The sequence below is a fragment of the Oncorhynchus tshawytscha genome, linkage group LG32 (assembly GCF_018296145.1).
Source record: "Oncorhynchus tshawytscha isolate Ot180627B linkage group LG32, Otsh_v2.0, whole genome shotgun sequence".
Taxonomy (NCBI): domain Eukaryota; kingdom Metazoa; phylum Chordata; class Actinopteri; order Salmoniformes; family Salmonidae; genus Oncorhynchus; species Oncorhynchus tshawytscha.
Window position 1 is genome coordinate 15,043,193 of NC_056460.1, and position 27,937 is coordinate 15,071,129.

Below are 27,937 nucleotides of genomic sequence, written 5' to 3' on the forward strand. Positions count from 1 at the left end.
CAATAACTTGAGCGTGCATAACTATTCACCCCCCAAACTCAATACTTTGCAGAGTCACATTTTGCTGCAATTACAGCTGCAAGTCTCTAAGGGTATGTCTCTGTAAGTTTGGCACATCTAGCCACTGGGATTTTTGCCCATTCTTCAAGGAAAAACTGCTCCAGCTCTTTCAAGTTGGATGGGTTCCGCTGGTGTACAGCAATCTTTAAGTCATACCACAGATTCTCAATTGGATTGAGGTCTGGGCTTTGACTAGGCCATTCCAAGACATGTAAATGTGTCCCCTTAAACCACTCAAGTTTTGTTTTAGCAGTATGCTTAGGGTCATTGTTCTGCTGGAAGGAGAACCTCCGTCCCACTCTCAAATCTCTGGAAGACTGAAACAGGTTTCCCTCAAGAAGTTCCCTGTATTTAGCGCCATCCATCATTCCTTCAATTCTGACCAGTTTCCCAGTCCCTGCTGATGAAAAACATCCCCACAGCATGACGCTGCCACCATCATGCTTCACTGTAGGGATGAGGTTCTCGGGGTGATGAGAGATGTTGGGCTTGCGCCTGACATAGTGTTTTCCTAGACAGCCAAAAAGCTTAATTTTAGTCTCATCTGACCAGAGTAGCTTCTTCCATATCCTTCAGGGTTGTCTTTGGTCTCTTTGTTGCCTCTCTGATCAATGCTCTCTTTGCCTGGTCTGTGAGGTTTTGTGGCAGGTTTGTTGTGGTGCCATATTCTTTCCATTTTTTAATAATGGATTTAATGGTGCTCTGTGGGATGTTCAAAGTTTCAGATATTTTTTTATAACCCAACCCTGATCTGTACTTCTCCACAACTTTGTCCCTGACCTGGTTGGAGAGCTCCTTGGTCTACATAGTGCCGCTTGCTTGGTGGTGTTGCAGACTCTGGGGCCTTTCAGAACAGAACAGGTGTATATATACTGAGATCATGTGACAGATCATGTGACATTAGATTGCACACAGGTGAACTTTATTTAAGTAATTATGTGACTTCTGAAGTTCATTGGTTGCACCAGATCTTATTTAGGTGCTTCATAGCAAAGGGGGTGAATACATATGCACACATCACTTTTCCTGTTGTTTTTTTAAACAAGTATTTTTTTTCATTTCACTTCACCAATTTTGACTATTTTGTGTATGTCAATTTCATGAAATCGAAATAAAAATCTATTTAAATTACAGGTTGTAATGCAATAAAATAGGAAAAATGACAAGGGGTTGAATACTTTTGCAAGGCACTGTATAAATATATACAGTAGCAGTCAAAAGTTTGAACACACCTATATTCCACAAATTAACTTTTAACAAGGGACACCTGTTAAATTAAATGCATTCCAGGTGACTACCTCATGAAGCTGGTTGAGAGAATGCCAAGAGTGTGCAAAGCTGTCATCAAGGCAAAGGGTGTTTAATACTTTTTTGGTTACTACATGATTCCATATGTGTTATTTCACAGTTTTGATGTCTTCACTATTATTCTAGGTACAATATAACGTACGATATACACTGAGTGTACAAAACATTAAGGACACCTGCTCTTTCCATGACATAGACTGACCTGGTGAATAGTAGTAGGTGGTAGTAGGTGCCAGACGCACCGGTTTGAGTGTGTCAAGAACTGCAACGCTGCTGGGTTTTTTAACACTCAACAGTTTCCTGTGCGTATCAACAATGGTCCACCACCCAAAGTACATCCAGACAACTAGACACAACTGTGGGAAGCATTAGATCAACATGGGCCAGCATCCATGTGGAACGCTTTCAATACCTTGTAGAGTCTATGCCCCCACGAATTGAGGCTGTTCTGATGGCAAATAGGGTGCAACTCAATATTAGGAAGGTGTTCCTAATGTTTATCCTCCTACACACTTTCTTGTGCATTTCTGTTTAACATGTACGATATAACGTACGATATATAACTTATCCTGCCTCGGAATATGGAATGACTACTACAGTAGCCACATTGACCAACTCGCTTACGCAAAAGAGAGAAGAAAAAAATAATAATAATAACTTGAGTTTGCTTGTTTTTCTCTTCAGCTAAGCAAGGTAAACATGATCAAAGACACGGTAACACTTGGAGCACCTTCTTATGAAGCCTTATAAAGGATCATAGCACCTTATTATGTGCTATGAATACATTGTTAAGGCATTAATAACACCTGATAGTGTTTCTAAAAGCATACCATTCACATGATGTGGACTGACCTCATTTTCTGTCAAAATCAGTGATCAGGAAAACGGTCAAATCAGATACTGCATTCATATCATGATACTGTTGCTGTGTCAATAAATAAATACATTCTCTCTGTACATTGTAGGAAAAGGTTTTCAGCCAGATTGAGAAAAGAAGACTCAGCGTGATTCACGGAGAGAGAGGCACATATAACTGAGAGGAGAGTGAAACCCGATGGTTGTAGATGCGCTGACGTCCAAACAGCACAGAGTCAATGTAGGTGACTGTACAACTGGTGACATTCAATGTTACATTTTGGAACGGTATGGAGATAACATTTCTGACAGAAATCTTCTCCATTTACATAGGTATGGACATAATTAAACTTAAGACACCATTGACAACATTTTAAAACACCACCACACATCTCACACACTATCCTAGAGCTCTTACATCAGAGGTTTTGGAGACTGACACAGGAGTCTGTAAACCATGAACACAGATTCAGAAGAAGAACTAAATGAAATACTGAACAATGAATCGAAACAGGGAAAAGCAAAGTCCACCAATTCCACCACATTACTTTCACCTATTCTGTCCCACTGGGCAAAAACTGGTTGAATCAACGTTGTTTCCACATCATTTCAACAAATACATTCAGTGTGATGACGTTGAATCAATGTGGGAAACAAATTGGATTTGCAAAAAGGGAATTTTGGCTTTTTAAAATGTTTATCTGATTTTGAACCTAAAGCCAATGTCATGGTGACATTTTATGTTCATTTCACATTGACTTCATGTTAGTTGACGATTCAACCAAATGGAAATCAAAAATAGACGTTTATGTCTGTCGGATGTTTTCAGATCAGTACAGATGAAGAGACACTAAGACTACTGACGTCTGTGCCCAGTGGGGTGTTTTCAGATCAGTACAGATGAAGAGAAGAGACACTTTTAGACTACTGACGTCTCTATCGCTCTCTCTCGCCCCTCCTCTACTTCTTCTCTATCACGTCGTACTCCAGGACGACGGCACCATAGCCGTTCGTCTTGGCCAGTTGGGGGTTGTTAGCGACGCCCAGTTCGCTGCTCTCCTCCTCCAGCATGCCGTTCCTGGCCGCGAACATCTGGCTGATCTCCACAAATGTCTTGTTCTTGGTCTCGGGGACGATGAAGAAGACGTAGGCCGCCACTGCCGTGCACACGCCAAAGAACACCAAGTAGCAGTAGGCCCCTGCCGACATCTGGGGGGGGGGGAGTTGTTTGTTGAATGAATTGAATTGATTATTAGAGGGAACAGTAACAGAACACGATGCGAATTGGATCTTCAGACGATGGCACTTATTTAATAAAATAACATTTGCTAATATACTGCTATAATTATAATACTACCAATATACTACTGGTATACTACCACTATACTACTACTACTAATTTACTACTACAGATGAGTTCGAGGGAATAGGGAGCTGGATCGAGAGCTGTCGTGAAAAAGGCACGACTAAAATGTCAACATCCAGATGTAAAACGTGTCTACAGGAGTAATTATAGGCCAGTAGTTCTGACCTGTAGGAAGGGGAAGACAAAGCCGATGGTGAAGTTGGACAGCCAGTTGAGGCATCCGGCCACGGTGTAGGCAGCCGGACGATGGGACTGTTTAAACAGCTCTGCTGTAATCAGGAAGGGCACTCCAGCTAAACACAGGGACAGAGACACACAGACGGCCAACCCAACTCGGATCATTTTTTCCACTAACAGGTCTTTTGACCAATCAGATAAACTCTGAAAAAGATCTGATGTGAAAAGATCTGATGTGATTGGCCAAAAGAACAATTAGTGGAACGAATATCAGAATGTGTGAACACAGCCATAGTGATAGAATCACATCATGGATTACTAGTTATAGTCACGTGAAGTTGGGCAGACTACCAAACTGCTGATACTGATAACAGCAAGACTTTAGAGTAAGGATAGTACATTGGGGGTTGAAACCACCATTATATTCCATCGGTGTAAGACAGATGTATGATCTTAATTTGATCCGTATTGTCACAGCCAAATAATCCTGCAGCAACAGGATTTGAACATGTAGTCCATTATATTGCCTGATTGGTGGTTAGGCTATTAGCTGGCCAAAAAGGCTACATGAAAAATACAATATTGATAATATAACCATGTGTTAGTGTGGGTTTTCAGTGAACTTACGTAAATCACCAAGCTCATCTGAAAATTCTCAGCAACAAAGAAGTGATCAAATTAAGGTCCTACATCTGTATCTCAATATTTTAACTCTATAATATGTAGAATCTATAGACGGTTTCATTGCTCCATAATATCTAATTCATCATGGTTAGAAATGAGAGATATTATGAATGAGGAATAGTACATTAGTAAAAGCCTATAATGATGAACGCAGCAAGTTAAGTCCTCATTATTTGAGCATGATAATGACATGGGGAGAAGGCTTGATAATATAGTCAATAAGTAGGACTCTGCAATTTGTCTACTTCTGCAGTACAGTGAGCTCCTTCACATTGTTTATGCAAGTTTGTCTCAAGGAGGCATATTCATCACACACACCAAAATATTCATGATGAACAATGAGCCATTGAAAATCTAATTGCGGCAAACAGAAAATCCTCATCTGAGCTTGATGTATGGATTTTGTCTGTTTGACGGATTACATTATGTAAACTGGTGTTGGTCTAATTCATCAGGCTTATAGCCACCATCAACATTCTAATAAACTGTTGCGTTCAGCCGACGAGCCCCAAACAAATGGCTGTAAGAATGGATGTTCCCGTTACCGTGGCAGTTATGATTTCCTCATTTAGTGGATTAATGAAATACAATAGAGTAGCTATTTATGTTGGCTGCCTTTCCAACAGCACTTCTAAATTCCACCACCAGAGAGCAGTGTTTCCTAGTTAGAAAATAACAGGTTGTGTCTATTGGATAAAGTGGAACGTTCAAAGTGCTATATGTATCCTAGAGGTTAAGAGTACTGGGTCAGTAACTGAATTGTTGCTGGTTCGAATCCCTGAGCCAACTTGGTGAAAAATCTGTTCATGTGCCCTTGAGCAAGACACTTAACCATAGTTTCTCTGGATAACAGAATTGGCTAAATAACTGAAATGTACTTCTTCGAGTAGCATTATAGCCCCTTGTGCTAAAAGAGTAAGTACCCACTCTTCTATTGAGCGAGATATACATCCTGAGTATAGAACCTTGTTTTGAAGGAGAGAAACAGAGACCGAGAAAAACAAACAAGCAGACCACCAGGGTGGATGTCTTACCTGGTCCTATACAGAAGCCAGCGATGATCCCCACCACACAGGCAACACTGATGTAGTGGGACTTAATGGGCATTGAATGGAAGCATAGGACTGTCATTATCAGAGACCATAGGACAGTCATCACATTACAAATAATAATAGACTGACTGGTTACTGATTGTACTCATTAAAGAGACAGTCAAAGACACGGAGACAGTAACTATCAACAAAGAGAGTCTGCACGATTCAGACTAATAGTAATGAAGATTGCATTGTTCTTCTATAAACTGACCTGAAATCAGATTCTCTTTTCACAGAAAATGCAGAATTCCAGGTCTGGTGAACTGATCCTAGACCTGTGTCTCTAAGGGAAGATTCATGGGTAGATGAACGTACCTGGAACATGAGGGAGAGTGTGATCCCTGCGCAGCAAATTCCCATGAAGGTGAATCCACCAATCATCAGAGGTCTTCTGCCCAGCCGTTCAATGGTGAAGCACTGGAGGCGGGACAAAGGAGAACACGTTATTTCTATTGGCTGACGACTTAACATGTCAATGTTATGCTTCTGCATGTGAAAAATGGCAAACTGCTACCCAGAGACTGTGTTTCTTGGAATAGCTCAGCACCCAGTAGTATGTCCACTGACCTATATGTCTCTTTAGAAACTGTAGCCTGCATGCATCCCAAATGACACCCTATTTCCTTTGCAGTGCACTACTTTTGACCAGGGCCCGAAGGGGGATATATAGGGAATATAGTGTGCCTGTCACGGCTGATTTCCTCCTCTTCGCCTGAATGCAGCGTGGTAAGTGTCCATAGTGGATTTTAATGAATACACCGAAACAGTACAAAACAATAAACAAAACATGAAAATCCGAAACAGTACCATGTGGTGAAACAAACACAGACACGGCAACAATCACCCACAAAATACCCACAGAATAGGGCTGCCTAAATATGGTTCCCAATCAGAGACAACGATAGACAGCTGCCTCTAATTGAGAACCAATCTAGGCAACCATAGACATACAATATACCTAGAAGGGAAACAGCCCCATAAACATACAAAAAACCCTAGACAAGGGTAAAACACATACATCACCCATGTCACACCCTGACCTAACCAAAATAACAAGGAAAACAAAGAATACTAGGGTCAGGATGTGACAGTGCCATTTGGGACAGACACGGTCTGAACCAGAGCCGTACTGTATACATAATATACTGTATATAATATACCTGTGGTTTGACTATAGTATCTCAGTGGATATATGCTTAACAGTTCCTGAGGCATAGCCTTATAGCTAAAGTACAGGCTTGTCCAAAAGGAGTGTTGAAGTGAGTATTACCACCAGCTACCAGACAATAATAACAACACCTGAGACTAGAGTAGGCTAGCTAATGTTAGCCTGGTTAAACCAGTCTGAATGCTTCACTCACCTATGAGAGCAGCTTTCAGTCTGGTGAACCTGGCTAAGCTAGCATGCTCAGCTGTTGTGCTCACACAGTAATCCAATGACAGCTTGCTTACCCCAACGCATCCAGCGATAACCTCGATGGCTCCGGTTCCAACCGTGGTGTACTGGATCTGAGGGACTGGGATACCTGCGTTCTCAAAGATGGTGTTGGTATAGAACCAGATCTGAAGAGAGAGAGAGCTGTAAGATCAGTAGGCGAACTGTGAGTAGTAAACATGTACATTGTTGAATACACATAATGTAGGGCTACATCTTTGTTGCATTGTTCTTTGAATACTCCATTGTTCAGTGTTCTGGGCTGTACAGCGCTTACATGATCATCAACGACAGCAACATTAGTAACTGAGTGTACATATTAAACATGACCGTCTGTTTAACGTGATATGCAATGTTCAGCTAATGGTCATTCTTATGCTCTTATTCTTCATGGCTGATTCATCATAAATGCTGTCATGACCATCCTAAATCCCATCTGTCAAATCAGATATATTTAATCAATGCTGTGGTCCAACATGTCAAGGTTGGCTTATAGTACTCCCAGTGAAAGGAATGAATGTCATTATCTCATTCGTCATACTTCAGTACAACAACACACATCCTCTAATACGGACAAGATCAGGAAAAGTAGACGAAATGCACACATACAGTAGGTTTCAGTAACCATCCATACACATACATGGATTTGTCCACCCACTCATGGAAATATTTCACATCCACACACTGGTATTTGGCCGTCCCTGTGTAGAATTCTGATTGGACTTCTAGAATTACCAAGCAGGAAATGGGTTGCAAAGACCACCTCGGAATTCTAAAAGGTGGACATTGGGGTTCTTTGATATAACATTAGAGCTGTTGTGCTCCGTGTCTGGAGCAGCTGCGACAGTAGAAAGCAGCATAGCGTGGCAGTGCTGTGAAATGGGGACCAGCATGAGACCATGTACACGAGTGCTTATCCACATGGTGCTGAAGGGCCAAGGGCCCATGTCACTAGGACCAGTGTGTGTGTGGGGGAATCCATTTTGACTATGAAATAAGGATGTGTGTGTGTGTGTCTAGGGTGTATTGTACAGTAATGAGGACCAGTGTGTGTGTGTGTGTGTGTGTGTGTGTGGGGTGTATTGTACAGTAACAAGGACCAGTGTGTGTGTGTGTGTGTGTGTCTAGGGCGTGTGTGTGTTTCTATTGTACAGTAATGAGGACCAGTGTGTGTGTTTCTAGGGTGTATTGTACAGTAATGAGGACCAGTGTGTGTGTGTGTGTGTCTAGGGTGTATTGTACAGTAATGAGGACCAGTGTGTGTGTGTGTGTGTGTGTATTGTGTAATGTGTGTGTGTATGTGTCTAGGGTGTATTGTACAGTAATGAGGACCAGTGTGTGTGTGTGTGTCTAGGGTGTATTGTACAGTAATGAGGACCAGTGTGTGTGTATGTGTCTAGGGTGTATTGTACAGTAATGAGGACCAGTGTGTGTGTATGTGTCTAGGGTGTATTGTACAGTAATGAGGACCAGTGTGTGTATGTGTCTAGGGTGTATTGTACAGTAATGAGGACCAGTGTGTGTGTGTGTGTGTGTGTCTAGGGTGTATTGTACAGTAATGAGGACCAGTGTGTGTATGTGTCTAGGGTGTATTGTACAGTAATGAGGACCAGTGTGTGTGTATGTGTCTAGGGTGTATTGTACGGTAATGAGGACCAGTGTGTGTCTCGGGTGTATTGTACAGTAATGAGGACCAGTGTGTGTGTGTTTCTAGGGTGTATTGTACAGTAATGAGGACCAGTGTGTGTATGTGTCTAGGGTGTATTGTACAGTAATGAGGACCAGTGTGTGTGTGTTTCTAGGGTGTATTGTACAGTAATGAGGACCAGTGTGTGTGTATCTAGGGTGTATTGTACAGTAATGAGGACCAGTGTGTGTGTATCTAGGGTGTATTGTACAGTAATGAGGCATGCCCCTGCTTTGTCACTCAGCACCAGTGGTTCTCAGTGAGGCTGTAATATATAGTGGTGGTGGTGATAGAGTCATATGGTGTATCCACACACACAGGGAAACACTCTCCTGCATGTATGCATGAATGTATGAACAAACACACACAAACACACACACACTGACCCACCGCGTCGATACCGGACAGCTGCATGCCGATATTGACCACCACTATAGTGATGACCTGCCAGCGGACACTCCGGTCCTTCAGCAGACCGATGACCGACACGGTCTGGACCGAGGACATGGACCGCTGCTCCTCCTGCATCTCCTCGATCTCTGCCTGGATGTTCACTTTGGAGCGGTACCACTTCAGAGCTGGGGAGGGAATTTCACTTTACTAGACTGGTGAGTACAGCACAGCTAGGGTTGTATACAGTATGGACAGTATTGAAATACTAGTCTTTGTTGTATTGGTCTGTGGTCACAGCTTTCCCCAAAAAAACTAACAAACAGAAAATCTGCATCTCTTCATATAATACTCCTTACAATAGCAATTCAGGTCTTTTACAGTCTACTCTACATACCAAGAAAAGAAAGAAAGAACTATCAACTATATCCTCCTAATGGACGGAGCCTCCTCACCTGTGATGGTGGCGTGGACATTCCTCTTCTCTAGGAGCAGGTACCGCGGGCTCTCTGGGAACCATGGCAACAGCATCAGCTGGAACATGGTGGGGATCACCACCAGAGACAGGAAAAGGGGCCAGTGCTCTTCCTGTTGAGGGGTTAGAGGCCAAAGGATATAGGGTCAGCAAGAGGTCAATATGAGTTTCTTTAAAAAAAATGATATAACAAAGTTTGAAAGAAGGTAGGAACTCTCTGGTATACAAAGCAGCCAAATCGTCTGCTGAATGGAGATGATCGTAAAAGATGAGTCTACCACGTGGGTCGATACTATTGACTGATGTGATTACTGTAGAACTGGGACACACTGCAGATGTATTCAGATCACATTCCTTGATAGTTCCGCCTTGAGGAGGATATCATTTCTCCAAAGAAAAGTGGAATAAAATGAATGTCACATACTCTTCTCTCATTGCAGTGTACTTTTAATTTACCTCCAATGATTAGGCTTCACCAGCACGTCACAGGGTGAGTTTATTCTATTAAACTCCGAGCGGTTGATTTGGGCCCGGAAAGTTTTTTTGGGGGGGGGGATACTCCCCCCCACATACACTCTGATGGTCAATGTAAAGCAATGAATTTCTATCTCTATCCACATTACCTTGTATGCATCCTCCACATGCATCCTTTAAACTCTCACTGATTGACAATAGAAAATAAGTTTGAGGTTTCTTCACCTGTTTGTGTCTTATTTTGATTGCTATGGTAATTTTAAGATGTCAGATTTGAAAATCCGTTCAGCCATTTTGGAACAGTGACTCGCTACCCTAACCAGACGCAACTGGTTTCATGTGGCCATGAGACATAACGTGTTCTCGTATCTAGTGCACAAACTAGGAATCAGACAGCGGATATATTTACGTCAATGCATAGGTAAAGACTTCATCTTTCTCTTCACATGCATATAAATCCTGTAATACGAAAAATGAAGGCATGGAACTTTGCACAAGCCCTACGCTTTTAAAATGGCTGTGTTCCTATGGAAATGTGCCCATGTTAAGAGTGCCACCATTACTTAAAATATATACATATTTTTGGGGAATAGTAATTGGTGAGATTTTATTGCAAACCTAGACTGTAAAAGGTCTTATTCCCCATCCCCCCCTCCGTGAAGAGAAAAATAACAACAAAATAAACTGTACATTTCAAGGGGTTTAGGCCTGCTGCATCTCAGGCTCTGTAGTAGTCACAGTTCTTCACCTGTATCAGAATCCCACAGTTCTTACCTTTGTAACAGTACTACGCCTGTGTTTGTAGGACTTATAGTTTGGAAACCGGAAATGCAATTTATGAGGGTAGTATACAATATTATGCAGGGTTTAGAAAATGCCACCAGAGGGTGTCAGAGTTTAAAAGGTTAGGTTTCATTTGTCTTTAACCCACCAAAAGTTCTTCATCTATTTACACCAAAGAAAAGACCAACAAAGAAGATGAACTATAAACTAAGATATTAAGGATACGATTTTACTGCACCTTTCCCAGTAGTTCATGTAGCCCCAGGATCTGAGCGATGAAGACTCCTAGACAGATAAAGATGCTAGGCACGAGGCCCAGGAACCCACGTAGATTCTTAGGTGCTATCTCCCCAAGATACATTGGCACCACACTCAGAGAGATACCTGGTGGGAGGGGAACAGAGGTGAGAGGTTAGAGGTTCTATCTCCCCCAGGTACATAGGTACCACACTCAGGGAGATACCTGGAGAGAGGGGGATATGGACATTACACAGATCAGATTCAGCATTAGCAGTTAACCTTACAACTAGCATTGTTGCTGATAAGAGCTAAGAGAAGAGAATGTGTTGTAGAGCAACCGAAAGAAGACCTGATTCATTCAGATAAGTAAAACACAACACACAGAAATGCATATATCAAATGTATTTATTTAAAGCCCTTTTTTCATCAGCAGAAACCAAGCCTAAAACTCCAAACAGCAAGCAATGCAGATGTAGAAGCACGGTGGCTAGGAAAAACTCCCTAGAAAGGCAGGAACCTAGGAAGAAACCTAGAGAGGAACCAGGCTCTGAGGGGTGGCCAGTCCTCTTCTGGCTGTGCTGGATGGAGATTATAAGAGTACATGGCCATTAAGTCTAGATCATTCTTCAAGATGTTCAAATGTTCATAGATGACCACCAGGGTCAATAATAATAATAATCACAGTGGTTATAGAGGGTGCAACAGATCAGCACCTCAGGAGTAAATGTCAGTTGGCTTTTCATAGCCGAGCATTCAGAGGTTGAGACAGCAGGTGCGGTAGAGAGAGAGAGTACTTACGTCAGGTGTCAAGTTACACACAGTATGTGTTATGAATGCCTTATTTACCCCCTCAAATAGTGTTTCCTAATCCTTACTCAACATGTTAAGGACGGTAGGACATAATGGTATTATTCTCTGTTACTGGATTACCTGAGTGTACCCCTGTGATGAAGCGTCCAACGATGATCATCTCTGGAGAGCCGAAGGTCCTGCTGAAGCCCATGAAGGCTCCAGCTATAAACACCAGGCATGTGATTCTCACCAGGGTGCCTTTCCTGTAGACAGCAGAACAATCCGCATGAGAAACCTTCTGCAAACCTTTAACAAACCATTGGCTTCAACATACTGGAAGTCCAAAACACCCGATTTAAATGTAAGACTTCCGTAACACAAAGAGATGTAGCCTAAGTATGCATAAATGTCAGAATGATTTCCAACATACATCATTTTCTACAGAGTAAATCAATAGTTTTAGATGTTTGACCAGTTTTCCATTGACTTCTCTTTTCCTTTCCCCATTTTCGCAAAAATCTTAATCAAAATCCAGTTCTCAGTCGAGGATCTCTCAAACCCCTTGGCATTTCCTTTGATGCAGCACATCATTGACATTACAGTGCCTGTAGAAATTCTACACACCTTGAACTTTTTTCACATTCTGCTGCCTTAAAATGAAATCTAAAAAGGAATTCAATTTGATTTATTTTCATACACATCTAAACAACTTACTCCACATTTTTAAAGCCAAAGAAAGTTATAGAACATTTTCCAAATGAGGAAAATATTAAATATCATAAATGGATAAGTCTCCACCCCCCTGAGTTAATACTTGGTGGAAGGACCTTTGGCAGCCATTGCAGCTGTGAATCATTTTCATTAAGATTCTACCAACTCTTAGGACAACTTGAAAATCAGAGACAAGGTTTGAATATTGCTGCCCATCAATGATTCCCAACCAAATTTAATGAGCTTGAGCAATTTTGACCAAAAACAATGAATATACAGTATGTTCTCCTACTAGTTGTGCAAAGTTGACAGAATCTTATTCCAAATGATTCACGGCTGTAAGGGCTGCCAAAGGTGCTTCCACCAAGTATTACCTCAGGGGGGTAGAGACTTATCCATTTATGAGTGTTCTATACATTTTTTCCACTTTGAAAATGTGGAGTAGGTTGTGTACATCTGTAGGAAAAATATATACATTTTAATCCCTTTTTAGATTGCATTTTAAGGCAGCAAAATGTGAAAAAAGTTCAAGGGGGTGTAGACATTGACAGGCACTTGCACCAACAAGAGCGGTCACAGACGAATGTGACCGTCATTGAGTTGTTTACTGGTCAGTCAATGACGTTATGTCAATGATGTTATGTTAATGACGTTATAAAAACAACGAGAGTGGCACACTCCGTATGTATAACCTCCCAGTAATTGATTGGGTAAAAACACACCAACGTTCCAGCATCACTGTGCCCTTCTTCAGGGTACTGTCATAAATGCTTGAACCAGGTTATGTAGACAAACAGTGCAATTAGTGCAACCAATGACAATAGTGAGGGGTGTGTCGTAATTGCTAGGTTGATCAGAATGAATTGAGCGAAACTGTTGAGAGACAATAGCCCACAGCATATTGAATGTATTATTTCATTGTTGCCATTAGCGTTAGCATAACATTGGCATCAACGTACATTGTTTCATTTAATGTCACCCATATATTTAAATATTTCCAATTTCACGCAATGTTTTTGTGACATGCAATCTTTTGGTTCAAACATAGTGCATAATAAGCGTCATCAACAGGGGGAACGATATAGGGTGTACTCTGATAAGCTGGAGAAAGAATACATTCATTTACAAAACCTGATCACAGAATATATAATTGGTCATAAGAACAGCCTGAGATCAAAGTCAATATTCAGACCACTAGGGGTCAATATTTTTAGACAGGATATCCAGTAAGCCACCCTCTGTAGTAGTAGGATCTCCATGTTACCTCCTCTCCTTGGTAGAGCAACATGCTCAATGCCTGTGTATTTGTAGGGAGGAAATGGGAGCGAGCTGCTACTGGATAGTCAGTGTTCTTACACCTGATTGGGCTGCGGTGTTCAGCTATGCTTTGTTTTAATTGTCTTTTTGTTTGTCCTACGTAGGCTTTTCCACATGAACAGGCGATGAGATGGATTACTCTCTATGTCTTGCATGAGATGATACCCCTCACAGGGATTTTTTGACACGTGGGTGTCTGAAGGAGGATGTTTTTGTAGTGCTACTGCACTGTGCGCATGAGCCACATTTGTAGTTCCCATTTGGAATGTGTGTGAAGAGTGTCCGAGTGGGCTCAGGGGGCAGGTCCGATCTCATTAAGCTATCCTCAATAGTGTGACCATGCAATTGCACTGTTTGTCTACATAACCTGGTTCAAGCATTCGTGACACTACCCTGAAGAAGGCACATTTTCTGTTAGTCAGCACCTCTACACTAAATAATTTTCTCTGTGTGTGCGCCAGCTCATGCTTTTTATTATGTCAATGACGTTATGTCAGTGGCGTATGTCAGTGGCGTATGTCAATGGCCTATGTCAATTATGGCTGGAGGGGCAAGTCTAAGACTTGGGGCTGTCTTACCTTCCAAATCTGGTGACTAGTATGCCCACCGTGAGGCTGCCCACCATGCCCCCGATGGCAAACACAGACACGGTGACAGAGTAGAACAACGTAAGAGTCTTGTCGTCCAGACCCGTCCTGTTCCTTGCTACCATCGTCTGGTTATAGAATGCCTTGATGTACTGGGAGAGGAGGAAGAGAGGGAGGAAGAGTCAAACATACCGTAGATACTAGCTAGAAGCAGACACCATCTAGATTGCGAGAAGCAGACACCATCTAGATTGCTAGAAGCAGACCCCATCTAGATTGCTAGAAGCAGACCCCATTGTCTTGTTGTAAAGCTGCTTTATCAAATCACATTTTATTTTTCACATACACATTGTTAGCAGATGTTAGTGTAGTGAGATGCTTGTGCTTCTAGTTCCGACAGTGCAGTAATATCTAACAAGTCATGTAACAATTCCCCAACAACTACCTTAATACACACAAATCTAAAGAGGTGAATGAGAATATGTACATATAAGTATATGGATGAGCGATGTCCGAACAGCATAGGCAAGGTGCAATAGATAGTATAAAATTCAGTATACACATGTGATATGAGTGATGTAAGATATGTAAACATTATTAAAGTGGCGTTATTTAGAGTGACATTGTTTAAAGTGACTAGTGATCCATGTATTAAAGTGGCCAGTGATTGGGTCTCAATGTAGGCAGCAGCCTCTCTGAGTAGGTGATTGCTGTTTAGCAGTCTGATGGCCTTGAGATAGACTGAAAAACAGCTTCTATGTACTGAGGAAGGCGAGGAGAAGGAGAAAGGGAAGAATGTAGATAAGGAAGTCATATCAAGAAAATAGAGTCTAGAAGTGATGGGATCAACAGACAATACCCAGGCCTTTATTTTCTAACTATTTACATGTGTCTTTTGGCATCGTTACATTTGTCTGTAGCGTTTTCGTTCCCTTTTAACAGAGATTATGAAGGAAAATCTATGTTCACTCAATTTCAGTGCAGGCACATACAGTGCATTCGGAAAGTATTCAGACCCCTTCACTTTTTCCACATTTTGTTATGATACAGCACCACAAAAGTGTGCAATTGCTGCCAAAGGTTCTTCAACAACTTCCTGAGTAAAGGGTCTGAATACTAATGTAAATAAGGTATTTCTGTTTTTTATTTTTTAATACATTTCTAAAAAACAGTTTTTGCTTTGTCACGACGGGGTATTGATGAGAATTTGTATTTATTTAATCCATTTTAGAATAAGGTTGTAACGTAACAAAATGTGGAAAAAGCCAAAGCAGTCTGAATACTTTCCGAATCCACTGTACGCCTGGCTATGCACCTCCTTTCCTGTCCTCTTTTTCTCCTTCTCTCTCCTCTGCAATTACATTATTGTCTCTGAATCAGCATGGTGTTACTATTATGTAATTAATTCATCTTAGCTCTGCCTCTCTCTAGCCTTAGCTGAAACAGATCAGCAAAATACAACTCTCTCAGTGGAAAAGACAGACCTGGGTTCAAATACTATTGGAAATCATTTGAAACATGTAAGGTGGGCTTGATTGAGCTTGCCTGACACAATGTAACCAATAGAATGGTTGCAAAAGTGCTAAACTCACTCATCCGACAATCCGGGCAGACTAGAACAAGCGGGCAAAGTATTTGAAAGATTTCAAATCGTATTTGAACCCAGGTCTATAAACCCAGGTCTGTGAATAGACACCACAGTCTCGTGACAACCCATTTGGCAGGAAGGAGGGTCATTGATGGCCCTGATTCCCCACGTGACTTCCACGATAGTGCCAAAAGATTGCCACTGATTTGTTGGTGAAGTGTGGGACAGTTCTTCTGCTTGTTTTCCAGATGTGAAAGACTAGGTTGTGTTTTGGAGCCGTGCACATTTCTAATTATACTGTATGTCCACTGGGGAATTTGAAGCCAGGACAATAAAAGGAGGGAACCAACAATTGGAGCAAGGGATTGTGTGACAGGGATGTAATCGATAAACATTCCTAAAATGGTTGTAAGAAGAAGGCGTGGACAGATTTGACAATGGGATTGAAATGAAAAACATTGCAATATCCATCACTAAAGAAAACAACCCTGTCATCATCATCATCATCATCAACCACAAGAACAGTAACATCAGGTATCCATGAGATAGGGAGGTGGTAGCATTTTCACTCATTTTACCATGCAACAATGCATCATGTATGGCCTGATTTGCCCAAGTGTCTGTGGGTTAGAGATGAGTAAGATGTGTCTCTTCTTTAATGCCCAGGAAGCTCCGATTCAAACTCCCATTAGACAGCTCTGCAAGCGGCCACCGGTGGGTTGCCTAGCGGTTCGAGCATTGGGCCAGTAACCAAAAGGTCGCTGGTTCTAATACTTGAGCCGAAAAGGTGAACATCTACTATGGCTGACTCTGTAAAAAATAATAATAATAAATTCACTGCACCTATCCGGTGTGGAACAAAAAAAACACTCTTTTTTTAACCTCTTGAGTGTAGGGGGCAGTATTTTGATGTTTAGATGAAAAACATACCCAAATGAAACTGCCTATTTCTCAGGCCCAGAATATGCATATAATTGTCAGATTGGGATAGAAAACACCCTAAAGTTTCCAAAACTGTCAAAATATTGTCTGTGAGTATAACAGAACTGATATTGCAAGCGAAAACCTGAGGAAAATCCAACTCAGAAGTGCTGTTTTTCCTGAAAGCTCTCTGTTCCATTGCATGCCTTTCCTCCATTTAAAGGGATATCAACCAGATTCCTTTTCCTATGGCTTCCACATGGTGTGAACAGTTTTTAGACATAGTTTCAGGCTTTTATTTTGAAAAAATTAGCAAGAAAGATCACATCGCGTCATTGGATGGCTGGGTGCCAGCAGCGTTTTGCATGCGCCAACAGAGTGGAGCAGACATTTTCGCTCTCTCTCCTATTGAAGAAGCTACAGTCCGGTTGAAATATTATCGATTATATATTGTAAAAACAACCTGAGGATTGATTATAAAAAACGTTTGACATGTTTTTACGAACTTTACAGATACTATTTGGAATTTTCGTCTGCCCCATCGTGACCTCTCGAGCCTGTGGATTTCTGAACATAATGCGCCAACCAAATGGAGGTATTTTGGATATAAAAATTATCTTTATGGAACAAAAGGAACATTTATTGTGTAACTGGGAGTCTCGTGAGTGCAAGCATCCGAAGATCAAAAGGTAAGCAATTCATTTTATTGCTTTTCTGACTTTCGTGACCAATCTACTTTGCTGCTAGCTGTTTGTAATGTTTTGTCTGCTGGGAGAGATGTCCTTACATAAACGCTTGATATGCTTTCGCCGAAAAGCTTTTTTGAAATCTGACACACCATGTGGATTAACAACAAGCTAAGCTGTGTTTTGCTATATTGCACTTGTGATTTCATGAAAATGTCATATTTGTAGTAATTTCATTTGAATTTGGCGCTCTGCAATTCAGCGGATGTTGACGGAAATGATCTGGCTAACGGGATGGGTGCATCATTAACGTACATGCAACCGAAAAAAATGCCTATTCGGTACCTCCAATGCAAATCACTTATTTATGCAATGCAGAAGTCAGCTGAATACATTGGAGGAAAATGTTGCTTGTACCTTTTGCTTGTTTTTCTAACATACTGGCCGTAACGGAGGACATTAAAATAGTTGCTCAGCGAAACACCATATTTGGCAACAAACGTATTTTGATATCATAGCGCTTCCAGAGCTGTCTAATGGGAGTTAGACAAGAGACACAGTATACTCATCATCTCTAACCCAGAGACACTGGGCTGATTCAACTTCAGACACCAATAGTCGCTGTGGAAATGTGTGATTATATTGTCTATGGAAGTATACGTCAATGGTCATTGTGTGTTATGTTTTTATCACAACATTTTGTCTCCATTAGACAAATCAATTTAGCTTATAAGATCTCTATCCAAGTCTAAGATGGAAACGCTCTGCAGTAGCAGGCCTTACAACGTCAACCGTTCCCCATTGTGGAAAGAACACGGTCTAATGTGAGGCTGACTGAATTGACACAGTTCACACTGAACCGGTTCAACCATCCGGGTCAACACTAATCTACCACAACCAGGAACTCAGGGGACAAGACTCATGGCTCGTCTCACGGGTGAAGTTTCCCCTGGGTACAGACGTAGGATCAGCTTCCCCTTGTAAACGTTAACCAATAGTGGGGAAAATGCAAAATGACCCCAGATCAGCAATTTCACACTACTCCCATGACTCTAGATGCTAGGAGAGTAGTAACATGGCGTGAACAGAATACTCATGGTGGTAAACCTATACAATACATATGGTGTCTTAGTTTGTGTAGCTCCTATGTTATATTCCACTAACTACAGTACATATGTACTTATAAAAAGTATAGGTCCGGTCATGGAGTCTGTATATTCACAATAGGCCTATTCCTGTTGACTGTATGTATCTCACTGAGTTGGTATATTTCCCTGTTCACAACCATTTCAGTGTATGTAGGCCTGCAGTGTCTTACTGCATAGAGATGTTACTGTGGTGCCTCCTACCTCTGCAGGAGAGTTGACCACGGCCAGGTTGTAGCCATACAGCATGGAGCTACCGAACGAGGCCAGGAAAGCCACGGCCAGCAGCGACTTGGTGAGAGACTAGAGGAAGGAAAAGATGACACAACATTAGGAGATGCTGTACAGGTGTAGGGTCTTCATTTGATCATCCTGTTGCTCCAGGATTATTTTCCTGCTGTGAGAAACTGGTCAAATTAAGATCCTACACCTGTATGAAGTAGGAACACTCCAAAACCTGATGAGAAACATTCAAGACGTCTGATAACATTTGGATACTTTTATCATACAATATGACCAGGGCCCAGGGTTTTTTTCTGAGCACATATACTGACCAGGAAAACCCATAGGCCCTGGTTACAGGTTATCAGGTAAAACTGGGTCCCAGTTACAGGTTATCAGGTAAAACTGGGTCCCAGTTACAGGTTATCAGGTAAAACTGGGTCCCAGTTACAGGTTATCAGGTAAAACTGGGTCCCAGTTACAGGTTATCAGGTAAAACTGGGTTCCAGTTACAGGTTATCAGGTAAAACTCAAACTCAGGGTCCTAAATACACTCTTAGAAAAAAGGGATCCAAAAGGATTATTTGGCTGTCCCAATAGGATAACCCTTTTTTGGTTTCAGGTAGAACCCTTTTGGGTTCCATATAGACCCCCCCCCTTTGGAAAACCAAAAGGGGTTTTCCAAAGGGTTCTCCAATGGGGACAGCAGAATAAGCATTTTAGGTTCTAGATAGCACAATATCTGACCAATATATCTATGATCGTTTCATTAATGGAGTCGTGTGCCTAAGTGTTGGAGAGAACAGTACAAACTGTGACTGTAAATACTACGAAACAGGTCATTGGGCATTTCAATGGAAAACATACATAACCATAGTTCATTATGCTTAATGATGATTTAAAATCAACTTGTCTGTGATGTACAAAACCAGTTTTCATAGGGAAGCAGACCTGAATGTAGCTACACTACAACACTTACAGTATAGTATTATTGATATTATGAGCATTAAACTGTAGGTTACATGTCAGAGATCAGTTCTGGATAAACATTTCTGCAATGCAAGAAATGATTAAGTGAAGTATACAACTTTTACTAGGCTACTTTGACAACAACAACCGCTGCCACAAAATGTGTTGCTATAGCCTTGTGACAGACTTGTGACAAATCGAGTTGTTGGCTGGTATGCAAGATTTGGGTGCCGAGATTAGTGCCACTATAGAATGACAGCATAGTGTATAAGGGTGTCAGAGTCCGAAATGGTTCATTTCAATTCTTCTGTCTGTGGCTTGATTAGTATGGAATTATGAGATTAGTACATGGTTTTGCATGTACAAGCATTTAATACATCATAAATAGGGTATGGGTTGGATACTGTCTGGGACAAGGAGAGCTGTACTGTACTGGACCTTGGCCGGACCTGGGTCATGTTCATTGGGCACGAAACAGAAGATAATGGATTGGAAAAAGGGAGGGACAACCTGGACTTGTCCAATAAGAATACTTGTTTTCTTTTTAGGTTGAAAAACGTTTTTATTAGTAATCTGTTGCGTGCCTGAATGAATATAGCCCTGGTTAGTCAGCCTGCTGGAATCAAATCAAATCAAATTTATTTATATAGCCCTTCGTACATCAGCTGATATCTCAAAGTGCTGTACAGAAACCCAGCCTAAAACCCCAAACAGCAAGCAATGCAGGTGTAGAAGCACGGTGGCTAGGAAAAACTCCCTAGAAAGGCCAAAACCTAGGAAGAAACCTAGAGAGGAACCAGGCTATGTGGGGTGGCCAGTCCTCTTCTGGCTGTGCCGGGTGGAGATTATAACAGAACATGGCCAAGATGTTCAAATGTTCATAAATGACCAGCATGGTCAAATAATAATAAGGCAGAACAGTTGAAACTGGAGCAGCAGCACAGTCAGGTGGAAGTTGAAACTGGAGCAGCAGCATGGCCAGGTGGACTGGGGACAGCAAGGAGTCATCATGTCAGGTAGTCCTGGGGCATGGTCCTAGGGCTCAGGTCAGTTGAAACTGGAACAGCAGCATGGCCAGGTATGGAGCATGGAACTGGTCCAACCCTCGAATCAGTTGGAAGCTACTCAGCTACCACCTGCCAAACACAGAATTACTGTACACGGTTTCAGGTGTTCGTTTTTCCCCCAACCTGGTGTAGCAAGAAAAGGCTTGAGGAAAAGTTGTTTTTTTTAAACACTACAGATAGTTGTAAAAACTATAAACTTGTAGAATTGGTTATGGACAAACTTGACAGTTAAATTTTTTTTTAAGTAATCGAAATGTAAAGTTGACAGAAAATCCCTTTACAAGGCCAAACTCTATTCTATTACTCAGAGTGGGACAGAATCAGAGTAGGCTACTGCGACCAATAACTACCAGAATCATTGTGTCAGCATACAAGCTAACTACACTAACTTGATTGATGGCCTGCAATGGCTTCTTGATAGCTAGCTATAAGGTTGGGAGACTGGGAACCTACTGTAGCTGGGCTAGCTAAAGCCAACTTCATAACATATCTAGGTGGCTAGTAGTATTACAGAGAAACAACACAAAATTAAAACTAAAAATACTAAACATATTCTAAGGGGGCACGTCCCCCTGTGCCCCTACGGGCATGACGGCTCTGCATATACTGAGACATACTAGGCTAAGTAGAACTACTGCGTTATTGTATTCCTAGGGGTGGTGTAGTAGTCAGGAGCTCTGCCTGAACTTATTCCCCTGTCCAGATGCTGAACTCCAGCACAGCCAGTTTAACTGACACCCCCAGTACACAGGGTCAGTAGCAGAGAGAGGATTTAACTACACCCTAATAAACAAACTTAACCAAACCTCATCAGGAGTACAGCAGGAAGCAACAGAAGCTGCCATATTGCTTTTGGGAAAGTCAGCTGTGGAGAGTAGGTATGGGGGTGAATGGTAGAGTGGACTGTAGGTATGGGGGTGAATGGTAGAGTGGACTGTAGGTATGGGGGTGAATGGTAGAGTGGACTGTAGGTATGGGGGTGAATGGTAGAGTGGACTGTAGGTATGGGGGTGAATGGTAGAGTGGACTGTAGGTATGGGGGTGAATGGTAGAGTGGACTGTAGGTATGGGGGTGAATGGTAGAGTGGACTGTAGGTATGGGGGTGAATGGTAGAGTGGACTGTAGGTATGGGGGTGAATGGTAGAGTGGACTGTAGGTATGGGGGTGAATGGTAGAGTGGACTGTAGGTATGGGGGTGAATGGTAGAGTGGACTGTAGGTATGGGGGTGAATGGTAGAGTGGACTGTAGGTATGGGGGTGAATGGTAGAGTGGACTGTAGGTATGGGGGTGAATGGTAGAGTGGACTGTAGGTATGGGGGTGAATGGTAGAGTGGAGAGTAGGTATGGGGGTGAATGGTAGAGTGGACTGTAGGTATGGGGGTGAATGGTAGAGTGGACTGTAGGTATGGGGGTGAATGGTAGAGTGGACTGTAGGTATGGGGGTGAATGATAGAATGGACTGTAGGTATGGGGGTGAATGGTTGAGTGGACTGTAGGTATGGGGGTGAATGGTTGAGTGGACTGTAGGTATGGGGGTGAATGGTAGAGTGGAGAGTAGGTATGGGGGTGAATGGTAGAGTGGACTGTAGGTATGGGGGTGAATGGTAGAGTGGACTGTAGGTATGGGGGTGAATGATAGAATGGACTGTAGGTATGGGGGTGAATGGTTGAGTGGACTGTAGGTATGGGGGTGAATGGTTGAGTGGACTGTAGGTATGGGGGTGAATGGTTGAGTGGACTGTAGGTATGGGGGTGAATGGTTGAGTGGACTGTAGGTATGGGGGTGAATGGTTGAGTGGACTGTAGGTATGGGGGTGAATGGTTGAGTGGACTGTAGGTATGGGGGTGAATGGTAGAGTGGACTGTAGGTATGGGGGTGACTGGTTGAGTGGACTGTAGGTATGGGGGTGACTGGTTGAGTGGAGAGTAGGTATGGGGGTGAATGGTTGAGTGGACACATAAGAAGGACAAGAGCTAAAATAATGATCTGGATACGATAGGCTACAACTCCACAGCAGGTGTACAGTAGTAGCCTATAGCATGATTACTCAAGATGTGCTAATATTTATATTGAGTTAATGAATAGACGAATGTAAACAAAGTACCCAGGGCCATTTTAATTGTTCCGTATAGAGTTCATAGACTCAAAACATCCAGATGTAAATGTATTTACATAGATGAGATATGGAGCTCAATCCAAAACGAAAGCTGTCCTTGTCTAAACTGCCTGTAAAGATTACTCAAACACTTTGGGGCCTCCCACCCACGTAGTTCTGAGGCTTCCTCTATCTTGAGATCAACGTGAAACAAACAGGCAGAGAAGTTAGGGTGAACAATAAAAAGCATAGTGGAGCATGGCTAGCCTAGGAACCTAATTCAATCTTCTTAAAAGGCCAGCGGGAGAGACTAACAGACAACCACACATGAAAATGGCTGAAAAGGGACAATGCAGCATTGTAACATCCAATAGGTCGCTCTAGTCTTCTGACAAGCCTGGATTCAGTGGCTTGTATTGAAGTTCATAAGAGGCTTTAACGATCTTACAAACACATTTGTTTCCATTAAAAGTCTGTTACTAGGTATCCTTTTCTGAGTAAAACATTGAAAAAGGTTGCCACTTATAAGCTCAAGTTGCAGCAGTTTAGATGTTCTGAAGCTTTAGCTGGTCTAGATGAGCTGCATTCCTTAGTGAATTGAATACACTGAGGCTGAGAGATGAATGCAGAGAGGTTTAAACCAAGCAGCAGAATGCACTGTAGGCTATAACAACACATGTATGGTAATGTGGATTGGGCTAGGGTTTGAAGTCCACTACAATAGGCCAACGACGTTGCCATGCCATAAAAAAATTTTACATCTGAAAGTAAGCCATACTTGTAGCCTACCATATATGGCCATAAAAGGGAAATGGCACGCATGCTTTCAAAGATCAAAAATATATTGAAAGCCAGTTAGATCTCCAATGTGTAGTGTATCTCATATTCCCTATAGAATTGGAAAAAGTGATACTTGTAGAGAAGGCACAAGTGTTAGAAAAGTGATGAAAGAAAATCTGGTCCGTTTTTGTATGAAAAAAATAGAAATCTCAAGGAATCATCAATAAGCCAATTGTTAAAACAGAATCAACACTTACCCCCACACATTTCCCATCTTCTGCTAATAACACTTCCTCTGCCATCTATGAACTCATCAATAAATGCTCCCCCGGGTTTTCAGTGCAGTTTTAAAATAAATTAATGTTTATCCTACAATACTTTTTATACCACAGGCATCTCCATCCATGTTATTTTGGGTGAAAAGAGGTGGGTTTTGATGACTGACATAATTGAGAAGTTGTGAAAGCTTCTGCCCACCAATCCGCGGAGCACAAAGCCTTACAGGTCCCTCCCAGTAGCAAACCAACCTCCTCGGTTCTGCTTGACGGACTGCAGGCCGTCACATGATGGTTGTCAGCGTGACTCTCCAAGGCAAAAGGCAACTACCATAATGAATTCAATCAGCTTTGACTCTGGTAATGTGTTGTTAAGAGCCTTCTGAATAAAGCCCAACTGGAGGTAAGACTCATAAGTGCATTGGAAAAAAATACCTAAAAGGACAATGCTTCTTGCTAGTCTAAAGTGTATTATTGTAAAAAAATAAAAAAAATAAAAATAAAAATCACAAACATTAAAGGCCTACACTCTACAGAGTCCTTCACACATTTAGGCTATACATCATTCTCAAATTGTCATTCAGTAGACACTGTGTAACGAGTGTGCTGAGAGTCAGGAAGCAAGTTCAGGGAGTGAGTGTTTTAATAAATAAAAGAACCAACGAACACAAACAACACACCGACATGAAAACAGAGTCAATAACACCTGAGGAAAAAAACCAAGGGGAGTGACTGATATAGGGAAGATAATCAAGGAGGTGATGCAGTCCAGGTGAGTGTCATGAGACAGAGTCAATAACACCTGAGGAAAAAACCAAGGGGAGTGACTGATATAGGGAAGATAATCAAGGAGGTGATGCAGTCCAGGTGAGTGTCATGAGACAGAGTCAATAACACCTGAGGAAAAAACCAAGGGGAGTGACTGATATAGGGAAGATAATCAAGGAGGTGATGCAGTCCAGGTGAGTGTCATGAGACAGAGTCAATAACACCTGAGGAAAAAACCAAGGGGAGTGACTGATATAGGGAAGATAATCAAGGAGGTGATGCAGTCCAGGTGAGTGTCATGAGGCACAGGTGTGCGAGACGCTGGTGACAGGTGTGTGGGATAATCAGCAGCCTGTTGACCTAGAGGCCGGAGAGGGAGTATATGTGACACACTGATTCATAAACATTGTAGATATGTATAGTAGGCTAGCCTATGACTTTATGTATCAAATTAAATGTTATTGGTCACATACACATATTTATCAGATGTTACTGCGGGTTTAGCGAAATGCTTGTGTTCCTAACAGTATAGTAGTATATCACAATTCATGTACAGCACCAGTCAAAAGTTTGGACACATACTCATTGCAGGGTTTTTGTTTATTTTACTCTTGTAAATAATAATAGTGAAGACATCCAAACTATGAAAAAACTCATATGGAATCATGTAGTAACCAAAAAAGGGTTAAACAAATCAAAATCTGTTTTATATTTGAGATTCTTCAAATTAGCCACTCTTTGTCTTGGTGACAGCTTTGCACACTCTTAAGATTCTAAAACCAGCTTTACGAGGGAGTCACCTGGAATGTGTTTCAATTAACAGGTGTGCCTTCTTAAAAGTTAATTTGTGGAATTTCCTTCCTTCTTAATGTGTTTGAGCCAATCAGTTGTGTTGTGACAAGGTAGGGGTGGTATACAGAAGAGCCCTATTTGGTAAAAGACCAAGTCCATATTATGGCAAGAACAGCTCAAATAAGCAAAGAGAAACAACAGTCCGTCATTGCTTTAAGACATGAAGGTCAGTCAATCTGGGAATATTTCAAGAACTTTTAAAGTTTCTTTAAGTGCAGTCGCAAAAAACCATCAAGTGCTATGATGAAACTCTCTCATGAGAACCGCCACAGGAAATAAAGACCCATAGTTACCTCTGCTGCAGAGAATACATTCATTAGAGTTAGCAGCCTCAGAAATTGGCAGTTAACTGCACCTCAGATTGCAGCCCAAATAAATGCTTCACAGAGTTAAAGTAACAGACACATCTCAACATCAACTGTTCAGAGGAGACTGCATGAATCAGGCCTTCATGGTCAAATTTCTGGTGGAAATCTGTGCTTTGGTCTGAAGTCCAAATGTGAGATTTTTTGGTTCCAACAGCCATCCATGTCTTTGTGAGATGCAGACTAGGTGAACAGATGATCTCCGCATGTGTGGTTCCCAACGGGAAACATGGAGGGGGAGTGATGCTGTGGGGGTGCTTTGCTGGTGACACTGTCAGTGATTTATTTAGAATTCATGGCACACTTAACCAGCATGGCTACCACAGCATTCTGCAGCGATACGCCATCCCATCTGGTTTGCGCTTAGTGGGACTATAATTTGTTTTTCCTCAGGACAATGACCCAAAACACACCTCCAGGCTGTGTAAGGGCTATTTGACCAAGAAGGAGAATGATGACCTGGCCTCCACAATCACTCAACCCAATTGAGATGGTTTGGAATAAGTTGGACCTCAGAGTGAAGGAAAAGCAGTCAACAAGTGCTCAGCCTATGTGGGAACTCCTTCAAGATGGTTAGAAAAGCCTTCCAGGTGACTACCACAAGAAGCTGGTTAAGCTGTCATCAAGGCAAAGGGTGGCTACTTTGAAGAATTTAAAACCTAAAATATATATTTAACACTTTTTTTAGTTACCAAATGATTCCATGTGTTATTTAAAAGTTGTGATGTCTTCACTATTATTCTACAATGTAGAACTTTAAATAAAACATTTAAAAAACCTTGAATGAGTAGTTGTGTCCAAACTTTTGAGTGGTACTGTATGTTATGATTGTTATGACTGTGATGTAATCCCGTATAGTTTGCACAGTAGGCCTGAATGCAGTAAGCGCCCTCTTCAGTTATTCAAAAAAAGATATGAGGCCAGATCAAATGTAATATTTGTGACTGTCTTTAGCTGTGTGTCATTCAAAATATACAGTCTTAGGACGGTGACCGGTCCACCACCATGAGCTCTTCACACTAGGTCATTAGGCTCTGCTGTCAGACCAAGTTTCACATGAACAGGCTATAGTGAAACCTGCTGAGACGGCCTGCTCTACTGTCTACATAACCTCTACCTTGTGATGCTGTGATGTTACTCTCTCAAGCCAACAGCAATAGCACCCGTGAAGTTTTCACTTCTGGATTGTCTTGTAGGAGTCATTCATTTGTTTGTTTGTTTCGTTCATTTATAAATTATCTTATTTAATCTAGTGCCTAATAGCAACGGCTGATTTCCAACACCTACCTCGCACAGTCACTCGATAAAAAACCCACTGTTCCCCAACGACCTCAAAGCGAGAGCCCTGCATTACTGACGTCCTCCGCCTCAGGTCTGTTGTTGACAGTTTGACAGTAGATCAATCAGATCCTCACTCATGACTCTCAGCAGGATGCCTCCGTTGAGTGTCCATTGGACACAGTAACCTCACTGGGATGAGTCGCACATGACTCAGCTCTACTATTTCATGTTCGACAGTTCTCAGAGAGGCATCCGGTCAGGTCAACCTCGTGTGAGGTTGTGGAGGGAGCAGAGCTAATATTTGCACTAATTGGAGCAATTTGACATTGAAATGGATGTTAGCTATGAATTGAGCAGGCGCTTTATCCAGAAAAAAATGAGATGTTAGGAAGGTTATTTGTCTTTTCTAAGTAGCCTTTCTCATAGGCCTGCAATTTCAGAGTTTTCATCCTAAAGGCTTTGTTGTTCCAATATGCATACATTAT

General features: G+C 41.8%; 1 protein-coding gene across 1 annotated transcript; it reads right to left on the reverse strand.

Annotated features, from left to right (window-relative positions):
- Positions 1 to 2,852: 2,852 nt before the first annotated feature.
- On the reverse strand, positions 2,853 to 24,312 carry LOC112236554 (solute carrier family 2, facilitated glucose transporter member 9-like). Its single transcript, XM_042310966.1, has 12 exons — positions 24,169 to 24,312; positions 18,980 to 19,078; positions 14,427 to 14,587; positions 11,959 to 12,083; positions 11,027 to 11,172; positions 9,512 to 9,644; positions 9,057 to 9,244; positions 6,997 to 7,107; positions 5,860 to 5,961; positions 5,485 to 5,545; positions 3,755 to 3,882; positions 2,853 to 3,432 (listed from the first exon to the last, which is right to left on the reverse strand). The coding sequence occupies exons 1-12, from the start codon at positions 24,211 to 24,213 to the stop codon at positions 3,184 to 3,186; spliced, it is 1,548 nt and encodes a 515-aa protein (XP_042166900.1). The 5' UTR covers positions 24,214 to 24,312; the 3' UTR covers positions 2,853 to 3,183.
- Positions 24,313 to 27,937: the final 3,625 nt, after the last annotated feature.

Excerpts from the sequence above, each read along its gene's own strand:
- LOC112236554 (XM_042310966.1), bottom strand. The coding sequence starts at position 24,213 with ATGGCAGAGGAAGTGTTATTAGCAGAAGATGGGAAATGTGTGGGG. Across the intron at positions 14,588-18,979 it reads TGGTCAACTCTCCTGCAGAG|TACATCAAGGCATTCTATAA; the intron begins GTAGGAGGCACC and ends CTCCTCTCCCAG. Across the intron at positions 7,108-9,056 it reads AGCTGTCCGGTATCGACGCG|ATCTGGTTCTATACCAACAC; the intron begins GTGGGTCAGTGT and ends CTCTCTCTTCAG.